General features: G+C 39.0%; 2 protein-coding genes and 1 long non-coding RNA gene across 5 annotated transcripts in view; 2 read left to right on the top strand and 1 right to left on the bottom strand.

The window, feature by feature from the left end:
• Positions 1-52: 52 nt before the first annotated feature.
• On the bottom strand, positions 53-3,147 carry LOC140341617 (tyrosinase-like; the record flags this gene model as incomplete). The annotated part of the gene is given in 4 exon segments (XM_072427414.1): positions 53-233; positions 736-874; positions 1,144-1,357; positions 2,289-3,147. Coding segments are annotated over 4 exon segments (1,329 nt in total).
• Positions 214-2,648, top strand: LOC140341618 (uncharacterized). Its single transcript, XR_011922921.1, has 2 exons — positions 214-529; positions 2,451-2,648. It is a non-coding gene; the product is annotated as an uncharacterized lncRNA (long non-coding RNA).
• A 5,999-nt stretch (positions 3,148-9,146) lies between the features above and the next one.
• MIA2 (MIA SH3 domain ER export factor 2) overlaps positions 9,147-11,774 on the top strand; it is a 21,844-nt gene continuing 19,216 nt past the window's right edge. For 2 of the 3 annotated variants that reach the window (XM_072427417.1, XM_072427416.1), the window contains exon 1: positions 9,147-9,395. In XM_072427417.1, the coding sequence (XP_072283518.1) occupies positions 9,369-9,395 (27 nt within the window). In that variant the 5' untranslated portion in view covers positions 9,147-9,368. The remainder of the gene's footprint in view (positions 9,396-11,774) is intronic. The other variant, XM_072427418.1, reaches the window with a different exon arrangement.

Raw genomic sequence — 11,774 nt, 5'->3', positions numbered from 1 at the left:
TCATCCAACAAAGAGCAGACCCCAGCCTTGTAAGATTTTCTTTATTTGAGAATTACATCTGCTGGTATTTGGAGTAGGTGTATCCAAATTTGGTGGAGCGGTGAAGAAGGTCTTTGTTCAGGTAACATGGGAAGTAGGGAGTGGAGCATTCACGGGGACCTTGACCTGGTTGATCATTGACAGGGTACACATCCCTAGTGGCATTGTGTCTGGTAAGCCATACTTCTACGATTCTACAAATAAATATTGATATGTAAATATATGCAAACTCCTTACAAATATATACAGTAATTAATAGAAACATATAACAAAGCAAATACAAAATAAAACATAATATATAGTACAAAATTTCTTCAACCTAAAGAAACCCTGTCAGCTCTTCTAAAGATTTACATTTTGTCTTCTGCAACAGTAATCAGAGTATACTCAACATTTCTCCTCTGTTTGAGGACTGAAACTTTGGAAAGCCTCTTCAGCATTTCCAGGACTGTCTAAGGCCTACGTTCCCACTACATCAGTGCAGGGCTCGGTAAGTTATGAGAAGTGGAACATTGTACCAAAATAACGTAAATCAGAAATCCAGAATTGTGTGTCTTTAAATGTCTCCTCCAATCACACCTGTAATATGTCTGCAGTCCTGAATATTCTATGCGGTCCCTTGATAGTGTCATAGGCCATTGTTAAAGCCCCATATAACTAGTAAAATGCCCAGCGCTAATTGGAGATAAAACTTACTTGTCAATGTAACAATGGTGCAGTATAAACATTGGATCATTGCTGGAGATTGGAACCTCGGACATCGTCCCACCGAAGTAGATATGGACCAGGTTATGCATGCTTCGCCCTAATGTTTCCCCATCTGGACGCAAGAAACCTACAAAGATAATAGTACAATATTACAGCCCACTGATTACATTTCCCTTGAATCTTTCAGATTTTCTTCCACTTCCTGTAGTGTATGTAAGTCAGGAAGTGAGAGGAAATCTCCCCAAATGGTATGAAGACAACAAAAAACACACAACATTTTTTTCAACTAGAGATATACTTCTGTGTATCTGTGCTCCAGCCTTCCCGTTAAATAAATCTGCCCTCTGTCCTCCCGTTCATCGTCTGGGAAGTAAAGTTACAATACTGTTTGCCCACCTTCTAAGGCATTACGGAAGCTTCTCCTTGCTAATCTGTCGTAGGGAGGGGAGTCAAAGTTTGTCAGTTTCAGAGTGTCTTCCACATCTTTGAAGGAAGGAAATCTACGGACTGTAGGATGAACTCCAGGCTTCCTGTACAGTATTTGCATGTTATTCTCATCATCAGCACCTGGGCAGTAAGAATCATCATAGTTGTACCCGCTGCAAATAGACTGAAGAAGGAAATTGTTAAAAGCCTTATTGGAAGAAAAGAATGAATCCTTATTTGCTTAGTAATACATAATTAGTTCATAAAATGTATGTCATTTATATGTAATTTGCATATGTGAGGAAGCAATGGAGATAGGATATGGAAAGTCCACTGTAATGTCTGCTCATGTTATTTAGGGACTGAATATATATATACTCAAATACAAACCATTTCAAATATAAGCCAAGGCACTTATTTCTATCTGATAATATAAGTAACCTGCTTTTACTCAAATATAAACCTAGGGCAAAAAATGCAGCTGTCTTTACTAACATTCAAACCGGTAATAATTAGAAATGCCAGTTAAATGCAAGTTAACATAAATAAATACATCCATGTATCATTTATTTAAAGAGAAAAAAATAATAAAACCACATGGGCTCAGTGTTGTGCTTTTGAGTTGGTGTTGATGGATCAATTGCTCTTCCGTGATCTTTTGTGCATTATTGTGGACTACCAGTAGATGCTGCTGTGTCCTCATGTAAAGTGTGTAACAATCTCTTTCAAATGGCAGACATTTGTTACACACTACAGGAGGATACATCTCCATCCAGTGGTGTGATATGAATATTAACCAAAATTATTTTTCTACTAGAATTGTTAGGCCAAAAATAAAATGGGTTTATACTCAATTATTTATATAAATTGTGATCAAGCTATTTGGTCACAGTTTTACCACACAGAAAGTAAGGAATAATACCTAATTGAGAATAGAAATGAAGAAGGCTAAAGTCCCCATCAGTTTTCATTATTGTCATGACTATTAAATCAGTTCTAATGTCTGCACATACACTGTATATAGAAAGCAAAATATATATATATATATATATATATATATATATATATAAAAATAGTCCCAAAAAGCATTATAGTTTCTCCGTTTCTCCACTTACCTTCCAAGTGGCAAAATGGGAGTATTTACTAAGAAACCCTTGGCCATGGCTTTCCCCAAGGTAGTCATCGGTGCAGATTGAGCAGTTTTCCTCTCCCCGCCAGTCATAATAAGGAAGAGCAAAGTCTTCATCCCCCGTCATCAGCTGAATTTGTCTCTCTAGGAAGAAGAGACCCAGCCGATGCCAACCGGGAAAAGCTGGACCTCCATGGGCATAGTTTGTGGTAGAATCGAAGGTCCCATTTCTAAGAATTGGCTTAATGGAGATGTAATGGATCCAGGAAAACAAGTTGTAGATGGTGACATCAACAAACTTGTAGGTATCCTTATGGTGGCGATCTCCGGTGGTCAAGATGACAAAGTCCTTACTTTTTGTGGATTTGGCCAGCAGCAAATAGCTGAAGAATCTTTTTCTTTCTAGGAAAGAAAGTTCTCTAATTTCCTTCCGGATAACAGTTTTTTTGCGGTCACATTTATCTCCGAAATAGCCGGGCATACAGTCGCCGCAATTGTGTCCGCTGTAGTTTCCGAAGCATTCACAAGTTTTGTCAAAGTAAAACCTTGGCCAGTTCAGACGATCATCATCATACTGGCGCTCTCTGATAAATGAAAGTTCAACGTTCACAACCCAATCACGGCATTTGCCGCGCCCTGAGGTGGAGCCACAAGGGCTGCCATCCCTCCAAGGGGGGCAACAGGTTTTGCTTTTTAATGCCTGATCTGTGACACAGGCCCGGGGGAACTGACCTTGCACCAAATTACAGCAAAGAATGAAGAAAACACAAAGGGCAATCATGGTTTTCTGCAGATATATCGCGTCCTGGAGAGGACAACAGGACCAGATGTCTAGGAACTGCGGTCTATAAAAAAACACAAGGGTTACAATGCATGAAACTAAAAACTATTATATATTCTTCCATGATGATTTCAGAAATCAATATTGGTCCCCCCCACCCCCCCTCCGCTTTTATATCACTTTGAAAAGAATACTGGGCTTTCTAAAAAATTGTCAGGACCTTACAGGAAGTCACTAAAAATCTGGCAGGATCAGCAAGTATATTTCTGTGTTTAAAGGCATAGCAGGCAAAATGTGCATGTGATACAGGGTCTTTCCCCAGACCTGCCAATGCCAATCCTGCCAATGAGGGGTACCAGGGGTGGTTGTAATAAAATGGGGACCTGGGCAGATATAAAGTGGGGGTTGCAATTGCAGAGCATCCCTGATCCCTACTTCAATGTGGGCCCTGGGGAAGGTGGGGGCCCTGGCCAACTATCCAGTTTGCCCCCTAAGAGCTGCCCCTGTGGAGTGCACATTGTGTGTGATGGGGAAGTATAGAGGTTGTCATCACTGACTTCTATTTAAATTCTACTTCCCTGGCTGTATGTGGATGACAAAGTAAAAGATAAAAACGAACCCCTTCACCAGCAGAGACCCCCAGCAGGGAGATCAAGAATTGCTTGATTGGTGCAAACATTGCTTATCAGGCCAGATTTAGGGCTGACATTTTTACCGCGGGCCCCCATCTTCCCCAGCTGGCAGAATGGTACAGGAATCTGCAATAATTTACATTTGGGCCCCTTGCTTCATATTTGCCCCGGGCCCCAACCTTCTCTGGATCCTCAGCTGGCAGAATGGCACATAGGACAATGAGCTGCAACGTTGTGCATTTGGGGCCCCCATTTTTTATTTGCACCGGGACCCCACCTTCTCCAGATCCTCAGCTGGCAGAATGGCACATAGGACAATGAGCTGCAATGCTGTGCATTTGGGGCCCCACTTCCTTTTTGCCCAGGGCCCCATCTCACTATATCAGTCTGCATGGAAAAGTAATGTCTATAATCCCAGATGACTGCAGGACAAAGTGCAGAGATTTGTTTGCTGCCACTTCCAGATAAAAGAAGACACAAGGCAGAGATTTGCTCTATCCATGGAAGGAAAAACATGGCAGGGAACCCGGCTACAATCACAGCCCTGCTATCTCCGTTTAAAGAGAACCTATCCTGAGAGGCAGAACATATAAAATGTTCAATAAAGCAATATTAACCATTGAAATCAAAATGTTTTGTAACATTCAACATTAACCAAGACAATCCAACTGTCTGAGCCTTGCTATTGGTCAGGGAGGTTGTCCATCATACGGAAGGACCAATAGTGAGGCTCGGTGCAGGACAGGTAAAGGGAAGATGACCAGCACATGTGGGGTCCAATGATACCCCGGCCTATCCTGAGAACCTGAGATATCCTGAGAACAGAAAAATGACTTCTTTGGTGAGATTCTGCAACCCCATTGCCATGTTCTGAAGCTGAGTATGTAAACATAAGCAAAAACACCAACACAAAATAGTGCAATGGGGTGGTTTTAGGACCTCGTCCATGGAGGCATAGAGGCACATCTCTGGTTACCCCTGTGGGTGTAATGCTCCAAATGGGGAAATTGGGTTACCTTGACCCGCCTAGCCATAACCAAAAGGGTCATGTACTTTTCAGGGTTTCCATAAGCAACCTGCCAAGTACTAAGCTGGGAGTTACCCCGAAGGAAGACCCCAAATAATGGAGAACAGACCATTGGGCCACAAAGCTCCCCAGACAGTCAGGTCTGGTCTTGAAGGCACCAACCCCCTTCATTCACACACAACACCAAACCAGTGACATGTGACAAACAAAATTGGTAAATAAGTATAAAGGTATAAAAATAATGTAGTGTAGACTTCAGCTTAGTAAGTGGAGGTGCCATTGGGGACAATGTAACTCATCAATGGCCATATAACAAAGGCTCACTGCTTGGAGGTTCACCTTTGAATCTGCAGCAAGGACGGCACCTTCCAAAGATGCAGCAATGACAGATCGTGGACCATCATAACGGGCAGCTGCACACGGGTAAATCTGTGCCATAATCCACACATAAACTGTTCACACGTGCCAACTATGGCAGAAGCTCACCACCCACCAAGGAATTCAGTTCAACTGTACCTGCAGAGGAAAAATAAAAGGTCATTAGCATAGATCACACAAATTCAGCTTTAAAATGATATTTTATTTGAATATTTCTTCATTGAACTTTTAGGAAATTGATTTTGTGTGTCTGGATGGAGGTGAATATTTCTTTGAGAATGAAGACAGCGTCCTGCATACATTTAGAGAAAGTGAAGAAGACTTCATGGATTACCTAGGAAGAGAAAGTCGAGAGAAGAAACCAACAAAGGGTAGCTGTTTCAATTCCTAAAGTCAGTTAAGTCATCTGTATAGGTGCAGGCAGGTCTAATGTAGATTTAATACAGAAATATTTGCAGAGGACTCCAGCCCTGACCTCTTGGACATCACTGCTCTGTAGCATACTGTGCCATTGAGATACTGGTTCCACAATCTACAATTGTACAAATCAGGGATTCTTCATTTCACCCATTGCACATGTGCTGGAGGCACTGCACACTTTAAGACGTTTCCAATATAAGCATAGAAATACAGGAGCCAGGGTTCTGCCAAAGCATTGTAAATTTCACCATACCTTTAATGTACACAGCTCATGTTCCATTTCCCTAATGACTTCAATGCATTTCCCAAAAGTTTACTTAAATTTTGTGGTTTAAACCCAAATGGTCTTGGTAATGAAACACTAAATTTTGCTCATGCCTAGTAGAGATTACTACTTAGAAACATCTGGCTGTACAACTATTAATATTATCCAGCATTTTTATAGCACCAACATATTAAGCAGCACTGTACAAAGTCCATAGTCATGCCACTAGATGAATCGTCAAAGGAGCTCACAATCTAACGTCAGTACCATAGTCATATGTCTTAATTACAGTTCTACGGTCAATTTGGGGGGAAGTAATTTAAACTGACTGCACGTTTTTGGAATGTGGGAGAAAATCCACACAAACACGGGGAGAACCTGCAAACTCCATGCAGATAGTTTCCCGTCCCATTGGTTAAAATCTGTTGTGTCAAATGTTATGAATTTAGGAAAAGAAGATGGAGACAAGGTGGAAGCAGAACAACCAAAAGTCATGGAGAAAAGTCACAATGATGGCGTATTGGACACAAATACGCACACACCAAAAGATCATCATAATTCCATTTCTGGTGAAACCGAACCTTTAGGAGAAAGCTTTATGGCCATAAACACTGTGGATGAAAAACATGAAAATAATTCAGATACATTGGAAGAAAAAGTGATTGCTAATGAATCTGAAGGAGCACTCAAAGAGGAAACTTCAACACAACGTAGTAATAACCCAGCAAACCCTGTAGAAGATTCTTCAATAAAAAACAACATACAATTAGAGAATGATGTTGCTTTAAAACTGCATCAGGGGATTGACAGTCAAACATCAGAAGGAATAGGAAAAGTGGATCCCAATATAGACCCAATCTTGGTAAAAACCAACATGGAACCTATTTTAGGGGCAAATATTGACTTAACTAGGACTGAGAAGGTTGAATTTCCTGGATCAGCCAACCCAGATGAAGTTCGTGATATTGAACCCAATGAAGATATTGGGATGGCACATACCCTAGGAGATGATTTTAAATCCAAATCCACTGTAAGCCAGAAGGAAACAAACACTAAAAGTAACTCAATTGGTTTCACAGGTAAACGTCATAATGTTTGTGTATCAGGTGCTGTGATGGAACAATGAGCATTTATTGGGGAAAAATCTGAAATTATTCAAAGTAAAAACTGCAATTTTCTTTTCTTTTTTTTATTAAACACATTAACACTGAGCCCCTTTTGGGTTCTCTTTGTTCTCAGTGTCATCTCAGTCCCATTACTTCCCCACTTTTATCTATATCCACCACCAAGCACCATGTTGATTACTCGGTGGAGGAGGGAAGGTGGATATGCATAACAGTTGTAGTGTAGCTAGGCACATGCAGTAAAGCAATGGGGGAGTGGGTTCCAAAATTGGTATGTCTTATTTCTTTTCTTCTTTTTGAAGAATGCAGAAATCCCCTCCAAGACTCCAGCATCTTTGTAAGGCATGAGTTTATCTCTGAACGTACTTTTACTCTTTCTGAAGACAATAACCCTTGTCTCCCAGGGGTAAGAAGACATACGAATTTTGGAATTCTACTGTCACGTTGCTTTACTATGATGGGAAACAGTATTACTTACTATTGGCAGCTTTGGTTACTCTTTTATCCAACTGTGCCCTTTAAGGAGGATATAATATACCTCCGGCCATCCTGCAATCACTTAATATTACGATTCTACAAATAAAGACTTATTTCCAACATAAGTCTCTAAGAATCCCTTGAAGAAGCCAAAAAGGTGAAACACAAAGAGACCTGAATATATTTTTATTCAACCTGACTGTTAAGATCGGTATTGTGTAACATATTACATAATTATTATATGTGTGTACATATGTGTATCAGTCGGGCTATGTCTAGCCTAGAACATGAGTGAACATGAGTGAAAAATGAGTCATTAAACTAAATTACTTTATTGTTGCCAAAAAAGCCGCCTCTCTTCTACTCCTTACTTTATGTTGAAATCCATTAATTTATAATATAATTTTTTTTGTTTTTACAATAAATACAAAAAGAATGATTTACTTACAATATATAGATGTGGTTGATTTCCCCCTTTTCGCAAAAACCTGCCAAATGGAGGAGCAAAACGGCTTGCAATATTCATTTGTTAACATTAAAGATTTAAATGCATTCTCCATTGTAAACATTATATATATACAAAATTATTTAAAGTTGGTTTTGAGCAGTATTTTTCCAAGAACGGTGGTTTCTAAACTATAGAATGATTAACACATTGTCCAGGTTTATATTGCGCTCTTTTTGTCCTGCAGAAGATTCTGTACTAATATTATTCACTAACCTATTATATTGCTTTAGTAAACCAAGTCATCCTCAGCATCACAAACCAGCAATGATATCACCTGCAGAAACAAAGGATGTGTATAATGATGAGGTTATCAAGCAAATCTGAATAAACAGAATCTCCATTATCCTAGACAATTTACAAAACATATGTGTATAGAAGCTTCAACCTCACCTGCCCGTCTTCTTCTGTCTCCTAAACCCTCACTACTCACCCACCATTCCATACCTTAGATTGTAAGCTCTTTGGGGCAGGGTCCTCTCCTCCTTCTGTGTCACTTCTGTGTCTGTATCTGTCTCCTATTTGCATCCCCTATTTAATGTACAGCGCTGAGTAATATGTTGGCGCTATATAAATACTGTTTAATAATTTATAATATTAATAATAAAGCCTGGGCTCACAGGAGAAGGCTACAAAAAAAGTGAGACATGTGGTGCTGCTCTGTGCAGCAATCAGGACTCTGCTGGAGAATGAACATGGAGAAGAGGAGCCATGACATTACACCAAAGGCACCTAGGAGAAGTTATGTATATTGTTAAAAAAGTGAGTTTTTTATGGGGTAAGGGTTGGAAAAGGAGAGGCCAAGGCTAGACTTTAACTTTAAAGTCAAATTTTTTGTAATTGTTATGCTTTTTATGCTTGAAATTCCACAATTCAGATGAAATGCATCAAATGAATTCTATTTTTCTTGTCTAGGACGATGTTATTAGAGAATTAGGTTTAGCTTTTTATCATTGATGGGGAAACATTACATTATTTTGTCTTAACTACAGCACAAATTAGTCTTTTCCTGAAGACAATATGGCAGCAATGTCGCACAATCTACACTAATGTCATCGCTCCCGTCCAATTTGCATTTAGAAGTTCTGCAGGCAAGGTAATGAATAATCTTTTTTTTTATTTTTAATATGTTGTCATTGGGTTGTTTCCCCTTTTTGCTGAAGTTTCTTGCTTGGAAAACAAAGTGATACACTCATTAGATATAAGAACATAGAGCGGCATGCTTACGTGCGAGTCCCATGTGTTTGCTGTACTAGATAAGGGTTTTAGTTGCTAGTCATTAATCCACCGCTGTCACCCCCAGCTGGCACTGCAGAAATACCCAGCAGGCAGGATCATTTTACAGCGTGTAACAGTCAGCGCTGACCCTGCGGTCATATCTTTGGACAAGCAAAATGTTTGAACTCTAACTGTTCTGTATGGTGAAGTCTGGCAATCTTTGATTAAAATTGATTCAGATGGACAATTCTCAAACAGCAGAGGAGGTAAGAAGTGAAAGGAGGTTTAACTGAACCAGTATGGAGGGTGCAAAGTTTTGTAAACAGAGAGTAGAGGGGGGGAAAAGAGGGGGCAGAGACAGGGGTACTAAGTGTTACTGTGTTACTTATGTTTCCTCTTATTATCATTATGTTTGCCACCAAGTGCCAGAGACTGAGCCAGTTTGAGGTATATTACATTCTGGATCAGTACTCAGTATGTCAGTAGGATCGCACATAACAGACTTTTATTTACTAGACCATACTAAGTTTACTATATTAGTATACTAATATTTTCTTGGCAGGGGCAATGAGGTTGCTGGACTTAGTTCTTCTACAAAATTAGTTTTCTTCTACGTTAGTGGTAAAATCTAAATAAACTCACAGAGAGTTATTTAGTCCGATTCTTGCAATGTATAGAACAGTTAGCAGTTTGCACCTCTCAGAGCAGTTTAACTGACACCAATGATGTAAAGGTGACATTCTTCCCACTGACCAGCAATGTAAGAGGAATTCTTCCCACTGACCACCACACTAATATACTGTGAGCTGTGGATATTGTAATTATAAATATAGTTCCTCAAGACCTAAGTTATTTCAAGGGTTCCTTCATGGTAAAAAGGTTAAGAAAGGCTGATCTGATGTACTTCCATAATTATAGGTTGGCTATTGTGAACTTGAGGTTTAATAATTAATTGCAGCTCTTTTGTAAGAAAAACTAAAGATGTTTGTTGTTTAATTAAAAGAAAATACCAACCGGATTAGGATGAGGATATAAGCTTGATAACAACATAGAAAATATGTGGATAAGATCTGTGTTGATTGCAAGAAAAGCTGGCCATAGACTGGTAGTTTGGCACCTGTAGACACACAAGTCTTTGTTTTCAAAGTAATCTACTTCTCATAGGATATCCCATTTTCTATCATTTTGTATTATGGCCCTAACTATGTTATTGATAGTTAGTTATTTAATTGTTATAGGTATTGATTATCTAATGATCAATCGTGATTTGTTTTCTATCCATCCACTAATGAAGTAGTTAAAATTGTATGTCTACCAAACAAAAGAATATTCGTCCAGGTTCTGCCCATATGGCAATGTTGGGAGTTGTTTCAACGCATTTCACTTCCTCTGGAGGCCAATTCCATAATGTTACATAAAACAACAACATAGTCAATATCATAGTAAACTATTAAATGTTCTCAATAAATTAATTATTGTATTTGAAGTGCTGTGATCTACAAACACGAGAAAAATCAACCCAACTGGCTTAGGAGAACAATAGAGACCAATCATACAGATGAGGACAATGGTTTCTAGTTTCTTATTAGATCCATATTAAATACACAGATTTGTAATGTATATACCATTTTACCACACTATAATTAGGCCTTAATTCACCAATTTGGGATTTATGGTTCAACTCCACATATATCGATGTAAACATCAATCTCATATATGTATTATTTGTTACTGGGTCATTAAAAGGTCAGTTTGTAACTTCCACTAGATATTGTATAGTTATTTATTTTACCAATATTTCTGCAATATGTTCCAAATTTTGTAATGGTTTTGTGAATATCTAATAAGTCCAATACCTTTGGGCTTTTAGTGTTTTGGGGTTGAACAACAATGCTTCCCTAGTCTTGTTCTTGGCTTTTTGCTCCATGTGGTGTCATGGGGGGTTTGCATGGCGCCTTGACATTGGAGAGACTGTGGAGGAACAATGGAGGTGTCTGACCAATGGTGGACAAAACAATGGGCATATAATTGTAATGTATTTCTGATCTTTTGGTTGATCAATCAGGTATCACAGTGACTAAATTTATTGTTTGATAAGTCTGATTTTGTGAGCACTTTGATCCCCAATCTAGTGGATTCTATATCCTTCCATTTTTTGACCCAGTAAGGTACTACCTAGTACATCTATGTTCATGTCAATGTATTTGGAGCTGACCCCTTATTTCCAGTTAATGGTTGTATTATTAGAATGACAAATATATTGGAAATGTGTTTATTTAATTTAGATTTATTACAAAACTGGACGCCATTATTCACATTCATATGATTGGCTTCCGTGGCTCTCCTCGTTGGTGGGGTTGATTTTCCTCCATGTGAGAGGGTTGTGGCTCCTAAACCCCATTGATATGCAATAATTCAAGCTGCTGACATCTGATATATTGAGATATTCATGTTGTTTTATATAACATTATAGAATGAGCCTCTGGTCCTCCTAAGGAAGCGTGGTTACTGCGAAATGCGTAGGAACCTCAAAATTACCACAAGGGGCTCATATTCTTTTGTACCCCAAACACACAATTATGAACCATTTTGGGGGGTTTAGAAGGCTTCAATTATATCTGGAGCATAGGGTTTTAAAATAATTA

Source organism: Pyxicephalus adspersus, chromosome 12 (genome assembly GCF_032062135.1).
Source record: "Pyxicephalus adspersus chromosome 12, UCB_Pads_2.0, whole genome shotgun sequence".
Taxonomy (NCBI): Eukaryota; Metazoa; Chordata; class Amphibia; order Anura; family Pyxicephalidae; genus Pyxicephalus; species Pyxicephalus adspersus.
Note: the sequence above shows the minus strand (reverse complement) of the source record. Positions and strands in the feature narration are given on the sequence as shown.